General features: G+C 35.8%; 1 protein-coding gene across 1 annotated transcript in view; it reads left to right on the forward strand.

The window, feature by feature from the left end:
* Positions 1–27444, forward strand: part of LOC124165522 (endothelin-converting enzyme homolog) — a 67012-nt gene extending 39568 nt beyond the window's left edge. Inside the window, exons 7-20 of the mRNA XM_046542964.1 lie at positions 1896–2021; positions 3378–3473; positions 3580–3710; positions 4112–4295; positions 5112–5198; positions 7662–7742; positions 8970–9076; positions 9233–9297; positions 13928–14047; positions 16142–16278; positions 18611–18769; positions 20063–20139; positions 20820–20982; positions 26919–27444. Of these exons, the coding sequence (XP_046398920.1) occupies positions 1896–2021; positions 3378–3473; positions 3580–3710; positions 4112–4295; positions 5112–5198; positions 7662–7742; positions 8970–9076; positions 9233–9297; positions 13928–14047; positions 16142–16278; positions 18611–18769; positions 20063–20139; positions 20820–20955 (1506 nt within the window). The 3' untranslated portion in view covers positions 20956–20982; positions 26919–27444. The remainder of the gene's footprint in view (positions 1–1895; positions 2022–3377; positions 3474–3579; positions 3711–4111; positions 4296–5111; positions 5199–7661; positions 7743–8969; positions 9077–9232; positions 9298–13927; positions 14048–16141; positions 16279–18610; positions 18770–20062; positions 20140–20819; positions 20983–26918) is intronic.
* Positions 27445–27667: the final 223 nt, after the last annotated feature.

Below are 27667 nucleotides of genomic sequence, written 5' to 3' on the forward strand. Positions count from 1 at the left end.
TCAAGTTTCGATTTAAATTCATTAAAGTCCTTTATGGTTGGGGGAAAAACGAATTCCCATATCTATCCGTTTGGCAAAAAATCTCTCTTAATTTATCCCTTCTATTGGACCTGGAAATATAGTGGGGCTCTAATATTTTCTTCTCCGTGCTGCTCTTCAAGAGATCCATCCTCAATTGTTCAAGCAATCTAAGCCTAGCGCACAGCCTCCAAGTCTCCAGCGGCTCCCAGCCTAATTCGCTTAACATCTGGTAATGCTGTCTGTATGCCCGTAGTGGTTTTTCACGAACTGCACAGCCTTCCTTTGTATTTTATTCATTTTAAGTCTTTCTGAACCAAATCCCATACACTTGCTGCATATTCAAGGTGCGATCAGACGAGTGCAAAATAGCACTTTTCTTTTAAATTCTCATCCAAAAATCTTCCCACAATACTTGATGAATCCTGATTTCATCAGGGCTATGCCACAAATATTCCTCATATATGTTCCCCACGAGAGGTTCGAGGTTATCGTTACTCCCAGGTACTTCACTTTGTCTGTTGCCTTTATGGTAATACCATCCACAGTATAAACATGGCTAAAATTGGAAAAACTTTGCAAAAAATGTACCGACATGCATTTGCTCAGATTAAGGCTGAGTCCGCACTCACTAAATGGATCAATGTTGTGGAGTGGGATATAGGCTGATCCCGTGCGCAGTATACTATAATAGTTTTTTGCCATTAAATGCTGCTATGTGACCACAAATTCCATGCTCAAAGTTTCCCTTTCTCTGGTTGCTATCCTCCCCAAGCAATGCCAGGTGGCATTCAAGTACATGCATGCATAAAAGTTCAGATAGGCATTTACACTTGTACCACTAAGTCATTTGGGAACATTTGGAAGTCAAGTGGAATCCAGACTCCTAATCCTCCAAAATACTTCAATGCAATGATCTGGGTGAAAATTTTGATAAAATGCCATTTTCCCCTGATATCTAAGAAACAAGAAATTGATGATGCACATGATATCCTGGGTAGAGAAAAATTGTGTTATGAAATTAATCTAGGATAGCTGATGCCAGTGGAAATGAGACTCCAGGGTGGGCTCACAGGGTTACACTTCTGGGCCCGAGTCTGTAACCGCTAGCTTTTCACCCCTGCACCACAGAAGGGGGAGGACAAGGTAGGAAAACGGAAGGAGGCGCTGCCGCAATAGGAGCCCGACAATACCTCCTGAGAAAGGATAGGGAAGGAAAGAGGATATCCCCGCTGCTATGGAAACGACGGGGCCCACTACTAGTAAAACCATGACTTGCTGTTTCTACTGAAAGGAAAGCTTTACCTATGAGGAAGAAAAACGCTATGATTTTCCATAGATGGTAGCTAATGCCACCATGAACCAAAATTACCAATGATGTTTGAGCCAAAAACATAACTTTTTTAAACTGCAGAAACTTTGAGCCAAGCTTGATTGGCTGCAAGTTTGATCTGCTGCCATATGCCTTGGATACATCGAGATCTCTGGCAGGCAAAGCATTCCATGTCATGAGTTATCTAGACCACATAACACATTAGGTAGTGCAACACACAATGACTCTAGGTGTCCCAGTGAAAACAGTTTAATATGGGCTAGTTCATGCATTTAATCCTTAAAAATAATGCCTCACAAAGCCCTACCAGAGTATTGGTAGATGCACAGGTATACTTAAAGAAGTAGAGGAGTAAATGTTAATAATAAAATTTGCATTGACAAGCAGTGGAGATCTAATACATACACTTCTTCATCTATGTTTTAAATCATAAATTATTAATTTGTGGCACAGCATCCGCCACAACACGATTATTTATTATGCACAAGAAAGCTCATGATAAAAACTACACAATATTAAGTAATTGAAACTCCCTCACACACAGGAAAACCAAGTGAAGCAACACATAAAAGAAATGGGAAATGCATTGAAAAAATTGGGAGTAGATACTGCAGCAATCAAATGGAGTGAAACTGCCGATAAATTAGAAGAATTACTGGAGGAATTACAGGTAAGACTATGCATTTCCATGTTGATTCCTTGTTATTGAAAGCATCATTAACGTGAATTGTTTATTTAAGATAGAGATTATTTATTATCTTAATTAATTACCATTAGTTTTCAGTACATAAATATTGAAGGTTACATCTAAGAAAACTATTATCAATATGTACTTGTAGAAATGATATTTAACAAATCAAAAATTAAGCTTCAACAGCAAGAGCTGTTTACAGTTGTCATTTGATTCGTTTCACCATCAGAGTTGAGAAATATCACACTGCAACGAACAATGAGAGTGATTTTGGGTAACTATTGGGTGATATGAGATTTTAATTAAAATTTCCAACTACATATTCAGTATGTGTATAGCAATCCATTTAATAATGAACAAGTGAGCCATTTCAGCCTAAAACTCTCATTTGCTAATGACAGCTTATTGGAAGGTGGGATCTATGCCAGAATTATTATAGAGTTATCTTCATCACACTATGCTGACATACACTAATAGAATGGACACTATGATTTATCAAGATGTAACATAAGTGCAATGGTGCTGTCTTGAAATATTACTGCATTACACAATGACTCTAAACTCCCTAGTGAAAATGGTTAACTCTGATAGTTCATGTGTTTCATGCTAACAAATAGTAGCTCAAAATGATAGATGTGAAGTAATAATGCAACACAATTGATTTCAACTTTTTGTGTTGATTCAGTGTCTTGGAGTATAGGTCTTAAAGAATTTTAAATGCAAATACATATTTGCCAATGTTTTGGTATAGTTAGGTATTTATATACACCTTCATCAGGGCTATGAATGAATATGAGTACATACATAATTCTGATACCTAAAAGGCATAAAAGGTTATAATAATCGAAACCGGGTCGGTAGTTTGTTAATAAAAAAGTGTGTGGAAGTTAAACATTTTATTTTATCCTCATGAATATAAAACATTTCCACTATATATCGCCGGACACTGTGAATTATGTTATAATAATGTTTTTCTTTTAAATAATACATTGAAAAAAGAAAGAATTCGGTGATAAATAAATTTAAAAGAAGAGACTAAAATTTTGACATACTTTTTAAGGGTTGTGTCCCAAATCCGAGGGATGAGAATACTCAGGTAACTCCACTCCAAAAAAGAGCTCCATTAAGGGAGGTTTAAAATATTCTAATGCTATTGGTAGCATGGAAAATATTTTTCTCTCATGGGCGCAGGCAGGAAATGGTTGAGAAACTATTATGTAGTAAAGCCTAATTTGGTTTAATATATCTATGTGAATTTAGATTGCATGAATGCATTCAAAAAATTTTACTCTGCTCTTATTTCTTCAATCTCACCCACAATCTCTTAATTTTCAGAAAATGCTGTTACGCAACGGATATAGAAGCACAGTTCGAGAAAAAGCAGGCCTACAAATTTTTGCTCTTAATAATATTACAAATGACTTGCCGCAGGTAAGTAATATTTTCCATTCAATATAAATTTACTATAAGAAAAAAAATATGAACAAATCAATCAAGTGTCACTAATATTACAGAGATGATGAATTTTTTTCTTTAGGTGGACTGGCGACTGCTGACTGAGAAATTGGCAGGAAAATACGAACATGATGATGACATGGAAGTGCAGGTTTACTCGGAGACATTCATCAGTCATTGGTTGAACACCTTAACCAATTATTGGAGTGCAAGGTAAAACAATTTCTGCATAATTTCCTCATTCAGACAACAAAGAGTGTTGAATTTCACTGTAAAAGTATTCCCAGAGATGGATCCACGGCAGAATCATGTGGAATTGAGGGTGGAGACAGGGGCAGAAATTAAAAGTATCAGTTTAACTGGAGCAGAAGAAAATTTTACTTTAGAATGGTGGGAGATGTTAGATGCCTCCCACCTTTGTCGCTAAAATGAATATGGATGAAATATTATGTCTTCCAACCCTCTAAGACTGTATTTTCTTTATTTTTATTATTCCTTAACTTGTCAGTAAAAGGAAAAAAAAAGAGTTACATAGTATCTCTTCATTTATGCATTGAAATTGATCTGAAAATAAATTTTTATTTATATTAATTAAGCTTCAAAACCATTTTCAGGGATTTGAACAACTATCTGCTTGCGATGTATGCAAGTGATATTTACCATAATTTTGTTGCTTTTCCTGAATGTTCACAAGAGGATCAGTGCCTTAAACAGGCAGTAAACTTGATGCCAGAAGCAGCCTCTGCACTTTTTCTACAGTCATTTACGGATAAACAGTTGTCAGCTTTTGAGGGAAAGGTAAGACAGTTAAGCTCAAGTAAAAGTTCTCTACTTAGTTGCCTTATATGTATCATAAGGACAGATGGGTAAAAAAAAAATGATTTCAGATGATTTATGCCAAGTCAACAACGGAAAAAAGATGTAAGCTGTATGACATAAGCAATAAGATGCAAGGGAGCCAAAACGACAATCGACAATCAAAGTAATAATTCTTCGTTAAAACTTTCGCGGGTGCTCGTCATTATGAATAAAAACTTTTGGGCTATGTCACCGCATCAATTCTTGGGTGGCCCCAACATTTCCCGACCAATGCTGGTTGCTTTTTCAAGGGATTATGAAGAGCTGGGAGTTTAAAATCTTTTATATAGGTATCTGTGTCAGGTGGTAGGGGGAGGGGAGTGGAATATAACTGCTACTCAAAATTTTTAATGAGGGCATTTCCCTGTAATTTTGGCATTAATTTATTAAAATATATTAAAAATGATGTATAAAATAATTTATTTATACTTACTATTTTGGGAATTTGTATTATTTGGGCAGTTGATGGAAGAAATGTCATGGGAGTTTTTATAGTAACAATTAATAAATGGTAGCGCGTGAATGAATTAACTTTTCCCCTACTTAATAAAGGAAGTAAGAGCTAAGTGGCACTCAACAGTCAAATCACACCCACACCTACTATTTTGTTTCTAAATGGTTGACGTCCTAACGCCTCCACATGAATAATGAGGGGACTTGCGAGTTGGGGTTTAGAGATAGACGTAATTTCTTTTTACACCACAAATATGCATGTAATACATAATATAAATGATGAATTAATGTATTTTCTTTCAGATTAATGAAATCTTTTCAAAAATAATTGAAATGTTGGAAGATGAACTTCGTTTGAAGAATAATGACACGGAGACAGCTACATCTGAGGTATGATAATAATTCTAACCTATATCTTTAATTCAAGTTTTTCATAGTTTTTTAGACTGTGTGCATACTGGAAATAACTGAATTAGCAGGCATTAATCTCATTCCAAAATGAGCAACTAATGCTTGAAAAAGAGAAAAAATATAGCTAAATGAAGATATGCAACCTAGTTTTTCACAGATTTTTATCATGTACCTACTTTACATGGATTTTTAGTACCTATTTTAGAAATCTGCGAATATTTACAAAGATTTTATATCTTCATTCAGTATGAATTTTCACCAAGTGAAAGCTGAATCAATCAATTTCAAATAGTATAGCACTGAGAAATTCATTGAAAAAATTAAAATTCAATTCCAAAATTCAATTGAATTATGTACTTCAATGTTCATTCCCTCTATAACTTACCCAGTAAAGTCATGGCTATAGGAAAGTATTTGAAGAAAGCTTACATGCCCTTACCTAGCTAAAGCTTGAAATAAATGGATACTGCCATGGTAAAACTCAGAGGCGGTCTGGCCAGGCCGGCTGGCTGGCGGTAGCTGAGGGCTACAAGTTTGGGGAGCCCCCACCACGTTCGCGTCTATCGTGAAGCGTATATGAAAGTTGTGATAAAAAAGATGCAGATTGCTTGAACCAAAGTTCTTTTTGCAGTCATATAATTCTAACTTTTCATTAATTTGCTTTATTCACAACATTCTCAGCATAAAAAAAGCCATAAAAAAACAAATAAAATAAAAGTGAAGAATAAAGAGAACCCGATTCTTTTTAAATGGGTTATTCGCAAACCCCATTTTAGAGGTAAGGTGTTTTATTTAGATTTGTAGATACTATTATCATTTTATAAGCCTCAAAATTATCCATTTTTACAGTATGCTTTTTGACGATATTATTATTTTTATTAACTTTTATCTAGTTTTTAAGAGCCAGAATAACGTCAAAATCCAATGCTATAAGAATTCCAATATGTGTGTGCTCAAACTGCAACTGTAACTTTAATTGCGTTTAATTGATAGTAATTTTTAATATCTAAAATTTAACACATTGACTGCCACATTGGTGATAGTGACAAACAATGAAAGTTCCCACCACGCCATTTCTGTCATAATGACCTACTTCAGAGCGACTAAACCCCAATGCATTTCTGACACCAAGTGTACCGAAGCTAATTTTTTAGGGTTGAATCATGACTGAAGGGGTCATTATGACCCAAGTACTTCAAAACAGAGAAAAAATATATTTTAGATTCATTTGCAATGATATTTTCATGGGTAATTAACTATTACTACACAAGTGATGGGGAAATCATTGATGACATCACTGGAAATGTATGTAAAAACATTATGATGGTCAACAAAATCATTTAAATCAATTTTATTAATTTCATTATATGGATGTTTAAAATATTTATCCATCGGCAAAAAATATCCAGTCAATAGATCAGCCAGCTGGCACATGAAGGGTTTGGAAAAGGTTTAGGTGATGGTTAACTGATTTAAATCACGATGTAATAAGTAAATGCTTAAAATTTATACCCTTGATGAAGTAAAAGAATAAATTTTAGTCAACTGATGTTAAAATTTCTGCATAAGAAGAATAAGGGACCAATGGGATAGCATACCCACTCACTGGGATGGATTACTTTAGCTTCACAATGCTATTGGGTGGGATAATAGGGTTGTTTCCTTCATCAAAGAAAACGAAAGGCATTGATTGCGATTCGTTACCCACCATTAGTGTATTCATAATATACAAATTATTTCGTATTAGATATACCGGTTTAGACGAATGGCAATGGTCCATTTTTATCCTCATTTGAAAAGGGCCAGATTGGCGCCCATGCGATGCCACTCCACGTGACGTCACAGGGACCTAGTTTCTATAGGAGTAGATAGGAGTTTTACATCGTCTGAGGTTACCAATGCATGCATGAGGCGCAGAGCTCAGGGAAACATGTCTTAATAATCACTTATTAAAACTGGCTAAGGTCGGAAAGTTTTCCTCGTTTGATAAGGTATTAATAATCCTTATTTAATCCAAGCGCTACCAGCCAGCAGGGTACTCAGCTACCCGCTAGCAGCCTGCGTCATATCAGCGCTATGCTTCGCCTCAAGGTCACCTCACAGGGCGACAGCGGGAACCAGAAATACGTCACACGGAGAGATTTCCCGGCATTCATACTTACGCGTCGCGTTTTCGCGCGCTTGAAAATTTTCACTTTTCATTTAATCGCGAAAAATAGATATCGTCATTTAAAAATCTAAAAGCGTGAAATACGTACTCCAGGAGTAATAATCTTTCGATATAGGCAATAAAAAAATAATAGGAAACCACCCTATTCTAGAAAGTTTGATGGATTCTGACAATTCAAGTCTTTAATAAATGTGTATGTAACTGCATTCAAGTTGTAGGGTATAATGAGATAAATTTGGTTCCACATTTATAATCGACTTTTTTTCTTACAGAGGTTAGATATAGGGCTGCTGGCTGATGGAGGGCGCTCTTTATTTAGAGACGATGCCTATTTGAAAGGCTTATACACTCAGGTGAGTACACTATCTGACTACCTGTATTTAACCCTTCCGCGCAGCACATCGGGTGGAGCTGATGAGCATTTTCATACGCGGAAGACCTAGCGTTGGGCATAGCTGGAATGGATTTTTCAAAGCAAACGATCATACGCTATTACATTCCATTTTTCGGGTGTACCTCTGCGTGCTTAATATTTAACTCAACGTTTCGTTCCTCCTGCTGGAAACGTCGTCAGGAGACTGAAGATGTAAATATTTTTCTCTTGTACCATTGGAAAACTGGTCGATTGTTGTCAAGGGTTTAAAAGGTAAATAAAAATAAAATAAAAACAATTTCTTTAAAACTTCGACTATAAAAAACGGGAGAGTGTATTGGAATATGTATTGTAATTCACTTTTGAAAGATATCTCTTCCACACATGGCTTAAATTATATCCATCATCCCTAATAAAATTTATAGACCGTTTAGAAATTTCTATCGCCTCTCTAATTAGCCTTGGATAATATGCAGATGCTCTTGAAATGGCTTTGGCCGCATCCAGGAGGATTTTGTGTCCTGGCCTCAACATGAAATGATCGTCTATAGCTGAAGTCTCCCATTGTCTTGCCTTCAGCGCCCTGGATCCCGGGGATTCAGATTCAGTTTTGGGGCTCAGCCACTAGAATACACCATTTGTCCAAGCTTGTCAGTCTACTTCCCAACTAAAACACAGCAAAAACTTCCATCATAATCCCTGCTGCTTTGTGCTATCCCTTACTATAGCGTACTTAGATGTCTTTGCTTTTGGCAGACAAAATATTACTGCTAATAGTGGAATGTATTATGCCTTTATCATTTATGGAAATTTCCTCAGTTATCAATTGAAGTGAACCACAAGATACTTTAAAGAAACGTGCAAATTTTAAACTAACACTGCATTCAAGGAATCTTTCAATAATAATGTAAAGTACCTATGGCTAGAGAAACAAAACCATGAATGGTATTCAATTCTTTACTATGTAGCAAGCTGACTGATAAACATAACACTTGAGCCACCTAAATAAAATGGTGTTAGAGATGATCTAAATGCTCTTAGGCTTCATTTGAAAGTTGTTTCAAACATAATTTATAATTTCATGTCAAAATAAAAATGTTGGCTGATTATATAGTAAATAAAAATATCTAAAAGTATACCCTTAAAATTCTTAATTTCTATATTCCATTTCACTGATTAATCTTTATGATCTCTTTTTGAATTCCAGTCCTACAGGAATAGCTCTTACTTGGAGGAGGCTGTGAAATTGCAAATGATGCATCAGAAAAAATTATACCAATCGAAGAACAAAAATCCATCTGATCCAGAACAAATGTATGTTTCTTATGAATTGAAGTGTATTCCGGTCCAAAAAATATTATTGTATTGATACAATGAAAGTGATCTTTTGCAATGTAATTGGTAGATGATGACATGATATTCATTTTTCTAACAACCAAAATCAATAATCTTTTTCTGTGATTGTTGCAGATGGCTACATTTTCTCAGACCATACAGCACAAAAGGACAAGCAATTGCAGATTTAAATAAAGTTGGTAAGTGAAATCTACAAAAATAATCCTTTTAAAATGAACTCTCAACACTCTAGCATTGAAGAATGTTAAAATACTAAATGAGTCACTTTAAAAATACTTTCTTCTGGGAAGAAAATGTTAGCCAACAGTAGTACATATACACACTTATGTAGATTTTTGAACATATAATAAGAAAAATAAAATGGAAAAGAAGGAAAGTAATTTTTTTCCTTCCATTATAATTGCTTTGCAAAAACAAGACCTCCGTGATGATATGACTTTTAATTGGAGAGTGAAATAGTTGATAACATTGATAATTAAGTATGGAACTTAACTACATATATGTACAGAATGGAGAAAAATTGTCGCAAAATTTTACCCTGGATAGCTGATGAAAGCCAGCAGGATCCAAAATTACAAATGACATTGGGATCGAAAATGCATCATTTTTAAACAACAGTAAATTTGAGCCAACTGCTCCAATTGGCCATGAGTTTACCCTGTTGCCAGATGCCTGGGATACTTCATGATCTCTGGCAGGCAAAGCATTCAAAGTCATGAGTTGTCAAGGGCAACTGGCAACAGAGCAAACTCGCAGCCAATTGGAGCAGTTGGCTCAAAGTTTCTGTAGTTCCAAAATGGTGCGTTTTCGACCTAAACATCATTGGTAATTTTGGATCCTATGTTGGCATCAGCTCTTCATGGTAAAATTTTAGCAATGCAATTTTTCTCCACCTTGCATAAGAATAGTGGATCCATCTTTAAAAATATAATTAATCCAAAGATTAATTGCTACTGCTGCCCATGACTCACTGGGTCAGTGGCGCAGCAAGGGGAGAGTTTTGGGGGAAAAACCCCCCCGAGAGCTCAGAGAAATTTTTAAGTTTAATCCATTTTACTGAATGGGATTGATATTACTTATAGAATAGTGCAAGGATTAATAAAATATCCTTCAGAAAGCCGTAAAAATGACCATTTTGAACCATTTATCTTAAAATTCCACAATTCATTAGTCTCGCATCTGCCGCTTATCCTGGTGGGTATTCCATACCCCCACACACCCCGGTATTATGTAGTTGCACCTAAACCCCCCCCAGCCTTAATTCCTAGCTGCGCCCCTGCACTGGGTTAGCCTCCTTTAGACTTTGCCCTTAGGATGAAAAAAGAAATACCTAGTAAAACAAGAACTACCTCACTCCCCATTTCCTAACAAATTCTTGAAGATACTAAAGCCATCTTAATATCCCTGAATATGAGCAAACCCTCAAGTTAAGTCTACCTCTATTATCAACCAAAACTTCCTTTCAATATGCCTATGAAATATATGAATTGACTTAATACATTTATATATTATCAAATTTAATTTAGCAAATGAATAATTATGCAATATAGAAAGTGATCGAGGGGGTATTTCAGGAGAGTTATTCCATCATGATCACTGCACTCCAAAGGAGGCTTGAACATAAAAATTCTATGCAACTCAAAAATGGTAAATGATTTTCAGTATGTAAAGACAAACATTAATTTTTAATGCGCCACTCCAAGTTTTCTTTCATGAAACCTCAATTTAAAAAGACCTTGATCATAATGGATTTATACACCAGGAGGGGTTTAGACACTGATATGGGGGGTAGGGTTGGTTTGGTGTCCAGACTGTTGGCTTACCACCCAGTGGATCTGGGTTCAAAGCCTGGTGGAGATTTTACAGAGACTGCCCATTCCCTGCTCAAGTGCTTTATGGAAGGCAATTTGAGCAGAGCACTCAGTCTGTCAAATGGGATGTTAAGCCATGGCCCCTTTGGCCAGAAGCAGAACCAAAATTAAGGTTTTGGGGGGTTTTAGATTTTTAAATGACGATATCTATTTTTCGCGATTAAATGAAAAGTGAAAATTTTCAAGCACGCGAAAATGCGACAGCTAAGTATGAATGCTGGGAAAAGCTCGTGTGATGTCTGGCTGCTGCTGTATGAGGCTGCCTGGGTGCGAGGCTATTATTAATAACCTATCAAATGAAGAAAAATTTCCGACCATAGGCAATTTTGATAGGTTTAATTATTAAGAAATGTTTCCCTGAGCTCTGTGCCTCAGGCATGCATTGGTAATCTCACATGATGTAAAACTCCTATCTTCTCGTATAGAATTTAGGGCTCTGTGATGTCGCGTGGAGTGGCATTGCATAAGTGTCAATCTGGTCGTTTTCAAATGAGGCTAAAATTGACCATTAACATTTGTCTAAACTGGAATTTGTAAAACCAAATGATTTGTATATTATGAATACGCTAATGGTGGGTAACGAATCACAATCAATGTCTTTCGTTTTCTTTGATGAAGGAAACTACCCTATTGATAGGGTGAGTGAGGTTATACCTTATGGAATCTTTCTGTGATGACACTTCTTTGATAATAATAATCCACACTTTGTGGAGACATGTGCCAGGTTTCAATGAATGACAGTCATTTACATTTTTTCAAACTACCCTATACACACCAGGGTAAGCAGGAGATGTGGGGGCCCTCCCCCAGAATTTTAAGGTAAACGGTTCAAAACGATGAGTATTACGGCTTTCTGAGAGATATTTTATAATCATAACACTATTCTATAGGTAATATTAATCTAATTAAGTAAAATGGATTAAACTAAAAAATCTCTGAGCTCTGGGGGGCTCCTGACCCTTGCCGCACCACTGCCCTTGGCGGCTTTTGTTCAGAGCAGGCTAATGCCAATGCTGGATTTCTCTCTACCCTTCCTTTCCTACCCTTCCCATATACACCCATGTCTCGTATAGCGCAAGGGATGCGTTCCTCGGGGTCTTTGCGCTATACGAATTTGCGTTATACGAGAGCGTTTTATCATTGGGAAGATAGGGATGCGTTCCTGGTAGGATAGGTCTTGGGTATTGAATTTCCTCTAAAACATCTATATTCCCATTAAAAGCCTTAGAAAACATTATTTATATAAATTTTTATAGTTTAAAACATCTTTAAAGATAGTATGCACGCATTCAAAGACTTTTATTCACGTTAAAAAAAATTCTTACGTGCTTTTGAAATTCCCTCCTGTCGTGCGGGTGGGCTAACATCTGCTATCTCAGGGGATCGTAATGCGTTGCCGGCAGTTGACGATTTTTCAAACTAGTCTAAAAACAACTATTGTGTCACCCAGGCCCTTTTGTCGCTCATCGAAATGACAGGAAAATGCTACTTCGAATGCCATTTCATAGCTAGCGGAGTTTATGAATGATAAATCATTTTTATTTGAAGTCCTCCGAGTCATTAGCAGCTACGTGAAACAGTCTTAAAATGCTTTGAAACCTGACCCAGGTTTTCCTTCCCTGAAAATGAATGAACGAGATTGCATTCTTTTCCAAAACAATATCGTCTCGTCAACACTAAAAACTGGTTGAGGGGGAAAGGAGCCACTTTCAATCACAGCTTGGAGTTCATCAGAAAATGTTGCGGTGACTGCGCTATCAACACTTGCATATTCACCTGATATCGCCGCACTGAAAATACCTGCTTGCCATTTAAATGCTGGAACCAACCGGAGCTTTCACTAAATGTCTCGGAGCGATTACCACTCTCGTCTTTTTGTACTGATTCTTTATGAACTTTCCGTATGTGTAGACCGCTTGATTGAAGTTGGTGCGGCTGAGGTCACTGATGTTTTAACTTCGTCTTTATTCAGAATAAGGCATCGTACGTTTAAACTTCCGCGCAATATCGCTTTGACGCTCTCCATTTTCAAATCAATTGACCTCTTTCAATTCCTCTTCTAGGTTTATAGTTTTTATTGATAAATTCTTGATTTTTCTACACGCATTCCTATTTTTTGCCATATTCTCTTGGTTTTTACTCTGTATGGCTCTATCTAAATCACCTTCCACTGCTGAACTGTATTCCTGAGACGCAGAAGGCCTAAGACTGCGGGGAGGGAATGAAGCCATTGTGTTTGAGACACTATAGCGGACCCTTTTATGTGTTGATGCTATTCATGCGCAACTCGGCCACCGCTCCATTTCACCCCCGTGAATACCGATGACCTTGAAGGCTTTAGCGTAGACGGCGTAGACGCTCTACCTGGAAGTCAATCGCCCGATAACCTATGACGGTAAAAATACGTCTCAAACAGTATTGCTGAAAAAAAAATCATTTCCACTAGCCCCACCCTTAATTAACGATCTAAATTATTTATTATCATTCTGTTAAGGAGACGAGATAAATTACTTCGGTAAGCCGGCTATCTGGACCCAATGACGAGTAATACTTTTGGCCTTGCACAGCAATCAATTTCGATTAATATATAAACAAAAAAAGAAGCTTTGAGGCAAGCAATAACATTAATATGCGTAAAATGATAGAAATTTCGTTTGTACTTCGCGCAAGTTCACGTTTTATCACGAGAGCATTTAAGAGTTTTGATTAGGCTACACTGCGTTGCAATGTTTCCCCTAGGAACGTATTTGCGCTATATCGAAATTGCGCTAATCGAAATTGCGCTATACGAGACATGGGTGTAATGCAAATGGCCTCAACTGTCAGACCCCTCTCCTCCAAACATCGCACTATATTGACAACAAAGGAATTCTACCTATGCACTTCTATGTGTACAAAATATCATCTCATGATTTTATCTCTCCATTTCTAAAAATAGTGGTGCCATATGGACTAATGCAGATGCCATTTTTTGAAGAAAACTATCCAGAACCAATACAAATGGCTCGCCTGGGCCATGTTATTGCTAAGGAAATCTGGCAGATCTTGAAGAAAAAAGGTGAGCATATGATACAGATATTGCTCACGAAACACAGATTCCCCTTTAACATGGTCTTTATGTTTACACTATTCTGGGTCAGTCTCCATCTTCAGGGTATACGTTGCGTCAGTAGAGTTTTCCCGGTGTATACTCAGAAGATTGATGCATGTACTCGGGGTTGTGAAAGACTGCAGTACTACTTTACCTGAACTACAGAATCAATCAAAACTCTCTTGTCGGCCCTTTATAAATGAGAGAAAAGCAAAACAGAACGATAGAAAATCATTCATCTTGGTATAATCATTAATTAATTGACTCTTCATTTCCTGGCATGTCATTTTTCAAAAATTTTTCAATTTCAAAAATGAGTAGTAATGGGTTCGTTGTCTGTCATCACCCTAGGCCACTTCATCTCCCCTCCCTAAACCCTATTCCAAGTTACGTCACTGTGTAGAGTAGTAATGTGTTTTATGCTTAACAAACGTTAGGCAATACATTTGTAGAGGATTTTTTAGCCCTTTCCAGGCAGTGACTACAAATGGAAAATGTTTTCCATACTATGAGTAGCATGAGAATATCTTAAACTCCACTCTAAAGAGCTCTTTTTGGGGAAGAGTTGCACAGGTATTCTGGTCTCTTTGATTTGGGACCCAACTCAATGGTGTGCCTGGCTACCAGACTAGACCCTCCCACCCTTTCTTAGCACGAGTTGATGGTCAAATTATTGCATTGATAACGCTTACCGAAAATAAATATTTTTAATGATTTTCAATGATTTAAACTTATAAAAGAATAACTAACAATTTTTTAAGGGTTGTAGAGTTTTGAACGAGTTTCTAGCATTGAAAATAGCTAAGTTAGTGAACACAAGATACTATGACTTTTACTCCAAATATTAAATTATCTACTGTACAAATAATAACACTAAAATTTTCTTTAAAAATTGCCTCTGCTCACATAAAAATAAGTAATTCGTTTCAAAATATATAAAAATGGAATATCCAACAAATTTATTTTGCAAAAATCATTGACAAATCAACCAGTTCACCTCGGATTCCTGCTGTGAGGAGGATTGTAAATGAGTGGGAGTGTTGGGCCCGATTGCCGAGGATTGGCACTAAGGTCACACTAAGGGCTGTCTCAGGTAGGGCGGTAATGCCTCCAACCATTGGTACCTCAGCAGTCACATCCCTTACCCACGTAGACTACAGCCGATATTCGGTCATATGCAAACCTATATGAAAAATTCACAACAAATACCGACCGACCTTAGGTCTTTTGCATAAGAAAATGTGCGTCGGCTGTAGCCCACATTTGGTGTAAAGGGGTTAAAAGATAATTCGAGAAAGAGATGAAAATTGATCATGCATTTCAGGCAGCATTAGGCAACATCAAAACAGCCTCAGAAATAACACCCAATGCAGCCCAAAATTTTACGCATACAACTTGAAATACGTATTTCAGGTGGTATGCTTAAAATCAGGTGGTATACTCACTACACCTCTCACTTAACATGAAATTCACATAAGAAGATACTTTTTAAGAGCATATCTCCAATATTATGAGAAGGACTGTACTACCTGTACTAATACCTGTACTCTTTTCTCCATTTTAACTTTATTAAAATTCAAATCAGAATTTCTTCTCCTTTATGACTATAATTATTTATGAAAATTGGTCATTTTTTTCTTTTTTTATCAATGAGTTCTTTGAAATTCAAATACCAATTTACAATAGGATTGCTATTATAAATAATTTCTTTCTCATGAAATGTTAAATACTCATTGACGACTACAATTACTATGTATGTAGTTTTATTTTGCATTCATTATTACCTGCCATTAATCTGAGAATAACAATACTGGTTGACCTATGCCCTCCTTTAGGACGTTAACATCAAAATATCATTAATGTTACCAACTCGCATTTATTTAATGTAATTCTGATCAATTTAATTACATACATTTTCGTAGCTACAACTGACATTATTGGACAAATTTGATAGCAATCAAGAAATGGGTTCTTCAAACTTTAATGAGAATAAAAACTATACAATTAAAGAGGTATAATACATTTAAAATGTGGAGTAATTACAAAAAAATATCGTTACAGGAATATCACAGTCTAAAGTGACGGGAATGAGCGAAGCTCTTCAGCAGTGCATGTCAGGGATGAACAATGGAAATAAATCTAAACTTCGGCTGGGAAAACCTCTTATTCTCCGAAGTGACCTCAACTTTATTGAAACGGTAATAAATTTATAGGAATTTTAAAAATATGTGATGCTTTGAAATTGAAATTTCATTAAAGTGCATACCTCATCAACCTATTAACCAAGGCAAGTTAAAGCAAGGTAAAAGTTTCCAATCCATACCATCATATAGATCATGAAGATAACCGGTTTTCATATCTAATGATATACGTACTTTTCCAGGTGACATATTAACCCTTAAAGTGCCAGAGAGCGCTATCGTGCTCTTCCCATCTCTCGCAAAAAGTGCCTGTGTCAAATGCCACTCTAGATGCTGATAGTTCACTAATCATTCAATAGTCAGTATTCATTTTATTTTAACATTAACTACTTCCTTTAAATTATAAAAATTAACTCATATTACCAAAAATTCATCAAATAATGTATTAAAAAGGTGAAACCAATTATAATAAAGATTTCCTGGTTGTTTTACCTTTAGTTGCTTAGTTTTTGAAGCCTAATCTTTTTTCCTAACCTTTTACAAAATCAGCAAAAATGCCTCTGCACTTTTAGTAACTACAACATCGGTTGGCACTCCAAGGGTTAATCATAATTATGAGGAAAATTTGAACACATGAAATCATCCTCCTTTTTTCACTGTATGACGCTGTGGTATAAAGCACTTAGGTTGGCACACCTGAGTTTAGTCAGGTTGGCTACCCTGTGTGACATCCTTTACATACCCCAGATGTTGTTGTCATGGTTGCACACTCTGGATTGAGTCCCATGTAGGGCTGTGCGAGACTCTCGACCACCCGAGAGTCTCGGCGGTCGAGACGAGAATTTCATTTCTCGGTATTGTCGGGACGAGACTCTCGGTGCGGCGAGACTCTCACCTGGGTCGAGAGTCTTGACGAGAGTCGAGAAGTCTCGCCCCTTCGAGATGTTGCGACACCCGTCGAGGAAATAAAACTCCTCGCTCCTCGAAAAAATAAAACTATTTCTATTTTAGACACTGAAAATAATTTAACAAAAAGATTATTTTAAGACATCTTTTATATTTCCAAAACTAAAAATAGTTGTAATATAAGATCGACATTGACAACTTAAGGGTATTTTATAAAATAACTAACCAAAATTGACAGGTATTCATGAAACTTAGTTACCATAAATAAACATTGCAAAAAGATATATAAAATTCTATAGAATTAGACTACGATCTCTTCTTTTTTGTTAATTTACAAGTGAATGTTTCTTTAATATTATAATAATATAATTGATGCCACATTGATGTAACCCTTTAACATGCCTATGTATAAAAATTATACGGAAACGTTGGCAGAATTTACATTTCAATTTAAAGACCTAAACTCCAAGATTCAAATTTTATATTAAATATTTAGGTCAGAAAAGGAAATAATTTTTTTTCCAAATCCCTCGTTGGTAACTCTGTCAGCATCGTGCACACTCTTTAAAAAATTGGATGTTTAGGGTAAATCATTAAATAAAATATTTTTATAATGTGAATAAATCCTTAAAAGTCGTCAAGGATACCTTAGTAAACTCTTTCATCGACTGATTGCGGTATTCATAAGAAATTCTCGCCTTGCCCGGGAGTCTCGACCGGTGTCGAGAAATCTCGAAGGGGCGAGACTTCTCGACTCTCATCAAGACTCTCGACCCAGGCGAGACTCTCGCCGCACCGAGAGTCTCATCGTGACAATGCCGAGAGATGAAATTCTCGTCTCGACCACCGAGACGAGACTCTTGCACAGCACTAGTCCCATGTCTTACAATTAGTGACAATAAAATAAGTATTATTTTTAACATCATAGCAATAGTAGTACAGCAGGGTGCATAATGCCCTACTGGAAATATTCAATTCCATTCAATTGAAAAGTGACAAATTTCAATTGAATAAATAGATATCCAATTGAATATGTGGAAATTCAATTGAAGTTTGTCACTTTTCAATTAAACGGAATTGAATATTTCCAATGTGGTGCAGTTGAATCCAACAATATTTTTCAAAGGACCCCCTCATCCATTTGCTATAATGGCAAGGACCTCCACTAATTCCTAAAGTTTTCTAGTTCCCTACCCAATACCCATAAATGAGCTAAAAGCTACAGTTAAGCTAAGCTAATGCTGGTACCTTGCCATATCACGGTACCACGTACCTGAATAGAGCGAAATTAAGAGTTTTTATTTTTAATTTAAATATCTTGCGGACCCCTAGGGGACCCCAGACCACCTGTTGGGAACCACTGGCCTAATAAATCTTGGTATCACCAAAATATATTAATAGAATGACTAATAATGAGTAATAGCGATAACATTGCATCCAAATTTCATAAACTTGTACACACATATCTCTATGATTATTTCAGGTAAAAGGTCCCATTGACATGAGTGAACAATTAGACGATAGAATGGCAGCCTGTCTTGCGTACCGGTCAATTTGGAAAAATAATTCAGATGAGAACATCCAAATATTACCATGGATTGAAGAATCACCAGAAAGCACGTTTTTTCTTGCCATGGCTCAGGTAAATATAAAAGTGCACAATGCATTTTTTCTATATTATTATAAAGCAAAGGCGGACATATTTGAATAAGGATACAATACTTGGTCACACTGAAGCTGCAGGTCAAAGATTTTGCATAATGAAAGGCATGTCAACAACAGTACTATTCGTAGGATGGGAAGTGAAGATGTGGTCCTAGTCATGCCTTTAATTAAGAGCAGGCTAATATCGATATAAGGTGCTTATTCATCCCCTGATTTTTTTTTCAGATTTTGCAACCAACTAAACACAACATAAATTAGCATGCGGCCATTTGTATAAAAACTTGTTTTTTATTTTATTTTTCACTATTTTGTTTTAGATGACATTTAATAATTTAAAAAAATACGAAAATGACATGGAAAATTTTGGTGATTCAAGGCTTAAATTTTCAATTCAAATGCTTTAATGAGCTCTCTTAGCCGACCATTTTCATGCAGAAAATATGATTTGACTAAAATAATGTCATGGAATTGTTATTAAAATAACTGAGCATTAATTCTCTAAAGTGAAAATGTCTGAGGACAGGAAAATTCTGAATGCCAATTAAAGCTGGAAAAATATGGATACATAGAATTCATAGATACCAGTTTATTAATGGACTTCACAATGGCGTATGAGGTGGAGAATAGCTGCTGAGGGCAAAACACTCTCACACCAATGCTAGGGTTTACTACCAAGGCCTAGTCTAAGAGCGCCTAGTCCTCAGAGGCTTCACATCTATTCTCATCCTAGCTTTGTCAATCAAATATCTGATTTCAGAGTTATTAATTTTTTCATGTTTTTCTGTCAGCAGACAATTTAATTCGCTATCAGCGCAAACAAGTATAGTTTTAGTTGGGTTGTGCGCAGCCAACACACAACACAAGTCCATACAGCAGAGCCTCTGACAATTCTGCTGAAAATAAGACATGCAACTCCCAGAGTATGCATGAAACTAAATAGGTAATCAAAATTCAATCTTAGTTTTGCACTTCTGAATCTCTGCAACTAAATAATCATTCATTAGCGACCAATTCATACTGTAAAGACCATTGGTATGGCATCTGGTAAGAGCGGTTATAACAAAAAATGTATGCCAACGCCATTGCCAGCAAATTTTTACTCTTTACCCCCGTGTCTATATAGTACATGCCCATTTTTTTCTAAATGATAGTCAATGCAACTAGGGGAGAATATTTCATTACCATGATGGAACTGACATCTCCTTCATGGAACTTCCACACAGAGCTACTGCCAATAATTAACAGCCCCCTTTTTTCCTTACATTTCTAGACTTCCTGCACAAAATCATCAGAGAATGATGAAGCACTGTCCATCCTAATAGACCAACATGTTCCACCAAGAATGAGGTGGGTATATTTTATAAGGAGGTGGACTACAACAAAAATATTTCTTGCCAGAAATAGTAGAACTTTTATAAATGTTATATCATACACAACTTACAGATCCATTTACAAAGTAAATTTATTTCAACAATAACATGCATGGATGCTTGTGTGAGTAAAATTTCAAGGTGTGAATTAATGACGAAGAATGCAGACTCTTCAGCAAATGTCTGTAAACTGCCATCATTGACAAAAATTAACAATGCAGGGAGGTGGCCTGTATTTTATATAGACATGTTAAAACTTTTGAGAAATGATATTATAAGCTATAAATGAGCAATACATATATCATAAAAAAGACAGATCATGCAGGAATGTTGCACCCTCTAATATTTCCTTCAAGTTATTAGGGTACATAGAGTAAAATCTTTTCAGCATTTGCCAGCATCAAAAATATTACCAATTTACAATCTAATCAGGCATGTTGGTAGCACTCTTCTTTCTCAGTCACAATTTATTTTCAATCAGTAATAAATGCCACTGACCCAAATTTAAAATATATGTATACCTTTTCCTGACACCATATTTCTTTGAATGAAAAAAAATTATGAACCATGAAGTATTACATGAGATCATACTAAAGTTTATTTAAAGTTATTATAAAGCAATAATCACAAATAATATGTATGAATTTCTCTTCTCAGGTTGAATTACATTGTCCGGAACCTGACCGAATTCATGACTGCATTTAACTGTCCACAAACATCCCAAACTCTTACAGCAGACGAGGAGGAGCAAGAGATGACTACTACACTTAGGCCCAGCCCACAGGAAAACTAATCAGGAGAGGAATGGAATACCCCCATGGTACATATTAGATACAATGGAGAGAACTCAACCCCTCCAAAAGTAGGAATACTAAGGAAAAATCACATCAAGAAAAAGCCTTTGCTCCACTACAAATAGATTTACAGAAAAGAAATAGCAATAAAAGATCCGTAGGGAGGACTAACTCGTCAAGGTTAGATGCTAAAACCTATATGTCAATGGCAGTGTTCACAGAATAAACTCGCTTTCGCTCGGGACTCTGTTCTCCTGACCATAGGCGAAGTTTGGTGTTTTACATTGGGGTCCAGCAATCCATCTAGGAGTTTAGGGGATATGGAATATATACCAGTGAAATGGGATATATTCCATACATCCAATTCCCACAGGGGATCTCTGGGGCCATTCCCTATAAAATTATGCATTAGCAGTGCTGTACATAGCTGGGCCTGTACGGCAAACCCACTAAAATCCAAATTTGTTGTAATCGTACCAGTTTAACTACCTTTTTAAATCAGTAAAAAACAGCCCTACTGTAAATTGTCCAATGGATTTCAGAGAAAAAAATTTGAAATGATTATTTGCTTGGTCAGAGATATCTCATTTCACAACTTTGAACTAAGATAAGAGTTTGAGTTTGACATTTCAATCGCGGTCAGATGTATAATAAATGTTCAGCTGACGGCAAATTTTGGTGAGTACCGTCTTAATTTTTTTCCAACAACAGCACTGTGCATTAGCCTCTGAAAACAGCATTTTAAGTACTAACTGAGACAAAAATATTTTGGCATTCATACAGGTTTCATACTTTTTTCAGAAAATTACCATTTAAGTAGGGAGGTGGTGGGGGGATCAGGCTCTCCCTGAAGCCCCCAAATCTCCACCCATGCCCCAGAACCCCCCACAGAATAGGCCTGCCGCCTCTTATGGTCACTCTGAGGTTCATAAAATTTTTGTCTGCAGTTGCTACTTAAGGATCGTTTTCATATGGTTGGATTAGAAATAAGCAATAGTTCCACTTTCACTAGTAAAATGAGCATTTTTTACACTAAGAAGATTACAATATAGAAGTAATTTTTTATGAAAAACAATGCTTTTCTAAGGATTGAAAAAAAATTTCTTCTGAGCCTGACAGGGCCTCAAAATTATATGCTTCATGCACAATGAACAACATTGGGCGTATGCTCAACTGTAACATTTAATTTATACTTTATTATTTTATTAATATACTTTATTAATTTATACTTTTAAAATTTTTGTCTGCAGTTGCTACTTAAGGATCGTTTTCATATGGTTGGATTAGAAATAAGCAATAGTTCCACTTTCACTAGTAAAATGAGCATTTTTTACACTAAGAAGATTACAATATATAAGTAATTTTTTATGAAAAACAATGCTTTTCTAAGGATTGAAAAAAAATTTCTTCTGAGCCTGACAGGGCCTCAAAATTATATGCTTCATGCACAATGAACAACATTGGGCGTACGCTCAACTGTAACATTTAATTTATACTTTACATCACAACTTCAAGAGAAAACGAAACACAAAGAACTCCATTTAATTACATTTTATTGATATATTTTATTTTTTTAAAAATTTTGAAGCCATATTTTTTTTGGCAGCCATTTTTAAAAGGGCGGCTGGGCAAATTTTGACGAAAAACGTGGTTTGCATAAAGTTAAATTGCGAAGCTATTTTAAGAGATATCAGAATAATTCAAAAACCAGTGAGTTTAGCATGAAATGAGCTATAGGTATTCATTGTTTTAATTGCTCTATCATGAAAGAGAGTCAGTCAAACTCTTTTTGCAAAACTTCGGGAAAAATTTGTCAATATTAACTTTTTAATACCTAAAATTTTTATGAAGGAAATGAGACTCACTGATCAAATTTTATTTCTTTAGATATTGACCTGCGAAAATTGACGTTAAAAGGTTTTCAGCTATTTTTGATAACGCGTATTAAAAAAAGGAGTGTATTCTCAGACTTAAAACTTATGCTGCAAATAGTTATTTAAGTATTTAACACAGAAATAAAATTTGATCAGTGAGTCTCATTTCCTTCATAAAAATTTTAGGTCTTAAAAAGTTAATATTGACAAATTTTTCCCGAGTTTTTGCAGAAAGAGTTTGACTGACTCTCTTTCATGATAGAGCAATTAAAACAATGAATACCTATAGCTCATTTCATGCTTAACTCACTGGTTTTTGAATTATTCTGATATCTCTTAAAATAGCTTCGCAATTTAACTTTATGCAAACCACGTTTTTCGTCAAAATTTGCCCAGCCGCCCTTTTAAAAATGGCTGCCAAAAAAAAATATGGCTTCAAAATTTTTTTCAAATAGTGTTTTGAGACTGTCTACCCATAGGGAACTCATGATTAAAAAATCAAGAAAATTAAAAATGTTGAGCAACAAATTTTATGTATATTGGGTGATTTGAAATGGATTGACCCAATATTATTTTCTGTGCGCTATTCATCCGTATTTTTCAAGCTATATTCGTGAAATACGGAAGAAGACATCTTGAAATGAAAAATAAGATGAATATATAATATTATTGAGAAGTAAACTCTGGAAAAAATATTGATGTCGATAATAAACGACTCGATTTCATTGCCTTGAGTGGAGCATTTTGCTGTTAGTTCGACCGAAGGATAATAGATGGCGTCAAGTACGCAGTATTTTTTTCTATTAATGCCCCAAAGCTGTGTAACTACTTTTTCGTCATTTCTCACTTAAACTGCATTGCTATTTTTCAATAAACAGGTCGCAAGGCATAAGCAGGGTCTCTGTAATTTCAGAATTAGTTTTTTCGGGAATTTTTAACTCTGCTGGCAAATATATCGTCTTTTGCTCCTTACAATTAGTCGAAAAGTGCCACGACCCGAAATATTGGCTTTGAAATCAAATTGAAGACTATGCAGACAATAAACTCTTGAATATAAAATAAGGATTAATTATGAAGTAAAATTTAATATAATAAGAGTAAAATTTAAAAAAATGTTGATATAACAAAAGATATGGCATTGTAGATATTTTTTATTTAACAAAAAGATGTTAAATTCTATTTAAATACCTTTTGTATTTTTCGCCAGTGCCACTCCAAGCAGGCGGCACTAAGATGGGTACATTAACACTTTGAGTGCTAACGGCGTAATATTACGCCGCGCGAGGTGTTGCAGAAAATGCGGGCGGCGTAATATTACGACGGGCATTTTGTTTACATTATAGCAGCTCCCGCCTCAAAGTTACGCCGCAGGTATTACTCGGATTCATGCATTTCCTCTTATAGGTGAAGTTAATGTCACAAAGTAATATATTTCGTCATATTTTTTTCCTTCAATACAAAATGTGTCCGAAGGTTCGAAAATCCCTACCTCGTTCGTCATTTGCGTGTTCTTTCGCCAGTGATCATGGAGCGAAATCTCGCCGACGAAGACATTGCCAATGCGTTGAATTGTTTCGACAGTGATGATAGTGAAAGTGATTTTGATGACTCAGATTGCGATGCTGATTACATGCCCAGCAAAGATAGTTCAGCAGGTAATTTCCATTTCTTGCGTATAGTAACGCAACCCGCGTGACCATTTTTTGACTTCTTTCATATTTTTTTGCGCAATATTTATTCGTAAAATTACCATTTTTCATTGTTTATATGATATTTATTTTAGAGTCTGAAGGTTGGAACAAACCAGAAATGGTGCAACAACTAAGTAAGCGAGGAGAAGCTCAAAAAACGATGTGCAATCGTAGAGGTGCACCTAGAGGAAGACGGTCAACTAACAGAGGAGCGGGCCCGGGAGATATTTGGAGTGATATTGACGCAGTTCCCAAGGTTTTTATTTAGGATATGGAACTTAGCTACTTTTCGAGCCTCTATTCTAACGATAATCTTTCCATCCTTGAAGTATGTAATCTTCACTAGTGACTATGGTGTGAAATCAAATACTGAGCTATATAGTTCAAGTGAGATAATGAATTTTTTTGAGCATTTTTCGACATCGATTTGATAAATCGTATCAAGAAACGTATGAACTTATATGCAAGGCAAAGAATTGCAAAACTGAGGAGAGGGAACTTACTATCCGCAAAAAGCAGATAGCAATCCTGGAAAACAGTGACTCAAGGTGACGTAAAAAGGTTTCTTGCCGTTATAATGAACATGAGCTTTAGCAAACGTCCTCGTATACCTGATCATTGGAGTACTGATCCCGTCTTGGCGTGTGGCTTGTGTCCTGGTGTTTTTTCTAGAGATATATTTCTTTCAATCTTAGGAAATATCCATCTTGCGGACAACCAATTATTCATTGAAAAAGGCGTAGACGGTCACGACCCCCTATTCAAAGTGCGTCCATTACTCGAGGATTTTCGAAATAAATTTCAAAAATCCTACCAACCTGCGGAGGATATAACTGTAGACGAAGGAATTTGTCCCTTTCGTGGTAGGCTTTGCTAAAGAGTGTACATGCCTCAGAAGCCAAGCAAATATGGCATAAAACTGCTCTCAGAAGCAAGCAAGGTTTTTGTTTGGAATGTGGATGTGTTTCATGGCCAGGAATACTCTGGATTGGCTATAGTCAAGAGACTTTTGGCCACGCTTGCTAATAAGGGTCACACATTATATACAGACCGATTTTACACAAGCATTGCCCTGGCCCTTGAATTGGAAAGCCTTCAAACGGGATCAGTAGGTACTATCATGAAAAATAGGGTGGGGATTCCATTGGCGATAAAAAATGCTCGCCTATCTCGTGGAGAGAATATGTTTTCCCGCGACATGAAAATATATTAGTCCAGCGTTGGAAAGACAAACGTGATGTGTTTCTGCTCTCCACTCGACATAAAAGTGACATGATGACTTTCAAAGATCGCAGAGGAAGGGAGAAAACTAAACCTGCGATTGTAATAGACTATAGCAAGAAAAAAATTTGTGTAGATCTAAGTGATCAACGAATGAGTTACGGTGCCCTGGATCATCGATCAGTGAGGTGGTGGCGTAAGCTGGCATTCCACCTAATAGTTATGGCAGTGACAAATGCCACAATCATGTACAATCAGTTAAGCCAAAAATCCGTTGCAGTCACCTATTTTACGCAAAAAATTTGTTCGGAGTTAGTTACATTGGAAGACGAATCGCCCCTTGAAAACGCCAGAGCCGACATAACTAGAATATCTGAAAAGAATTTCATTGAAAAAATTCCCGTACCAAAAGAAGGCTCAAAAGAGGTGTAGGGTGTGCTCCAAAAAAGGGCGAAAAACGACTGGGAAAGCTGCCAGAAAATGTACTTCCTATCAGTGTAATACATGAAAGATTGGTTTCTGCATAGAGCCATGCTTCCAGCTTTTCCACACAAGGAAGAACTTTGCGATATAGCTATTATAATTGGATTTTTATTATAGTTCAAATATTGATAATTATCATTTTAAATGTTGATTACTATTACAATTTCAAATATTGGTAATTACTATTTCAAATTAGTGTGTTGTGATTATTTTATAAATAAATTTATGAAAAAAATGATTTTTCAACTTTTTGAAAAAACAAATATCGGCTTTTTTTTTAGCTTATGAAGTTTCTTTATGCATTATGATGTACAAAATATTTCAATGTGAATTCAAAAGTTAAAAGTATGGTCTTAAAACTAATGCTATTCACTCATGCGTATCTTAAAAATTCTTTTCGTTACATCGCTTTGAAAAGTGCAAAAAATAGCCAGCACTGGGGTAAAGACCTGGTAATATTCACCCAGCACCCAAAGTGTTAAAGTTATTATTTTGACGTTTGAAGCCGAGAAAAGTTTTAAGGTGTTATTTTACCATAACAAAATTTGTCATTTTTACATTGGCTAACGGGGAAAATAAATATTTTACGATGAATCCGAGAGAAATAAAAAAGAAGCATACAAGTGAAATATTTAATTAGCTTAAATTATCAAATTTTTACATACTGCAATGATCTCTCGATCTTTATTACAGGATAAAAAAACAGTGCCAAATTCCAAAGAATTTTTCTGAAGAGGTAAGGTGAGCTTTTCAGAGGCCAAATACGTTCATGGAAGAGAGAACTCTGCATGGAAAGGCAAGACGTTTCCTCGAGGAAGAATGCTGAAAATTTGCATACCAACTAATTTCCAAGAAAATGTTTTGAAAGAAAACGACTATTGGACGGGTTATAGAGTGAATGGTGAACAGAAAATGGACTCTGTAGTGAATGCTTGGAAGTATGGATGATTAAAAAATAATTTAGGTAATAACCCAGAAATATACTGATGAAAAAGAACTTGTTGTGAGTGACTTAAGTGTGTTACGTGCTTAATAGAATTACATTCCTAAATATATATAGAAATAAGGTTTATGGTCCAATAAATGCAATTATTTAAAAAAGTAATGAATGTGAGAAAGAGTGAAATGATTTGTAAACATTGACAATAGAATTTCGTGTATTAAAGTGGAAAAATGTCATTTTTACCGAATGTATTAAAAATATTGTTATGAAATCAAAGATGTCATTCTGTGCAATAATTTTACATCAATACAATGGAATTTTAGAAAATCTCGAAGAATTTTACATTCAATAGATTTTTGATGCGTAGTTTAGGCTTGCATCAGGGCACATGTTTGCATGGCTGCATAAGGCCCAGGATGTGCACTATTCACGTGGTTCTCAAAGATTTTTTTCTTTCCAAGGTGACATGAAAAATTACGAGCTAAAACCTACTATTCTC

This window comes from Ischnura elegans, chromosome 9 (assembly GCF_921293095.1).
Source record: "Ischnura elegans chromosome 9, ioIscEleg1.1, whole genome shotgun sequence".
Classification (NCBI taxonomy): domain Eukaryota; kingdom Metazoa; phylum Arthropoda; class Insecta; order Odonata; family Coenagrionidae; genus Ischnura; species Ischnura elegans.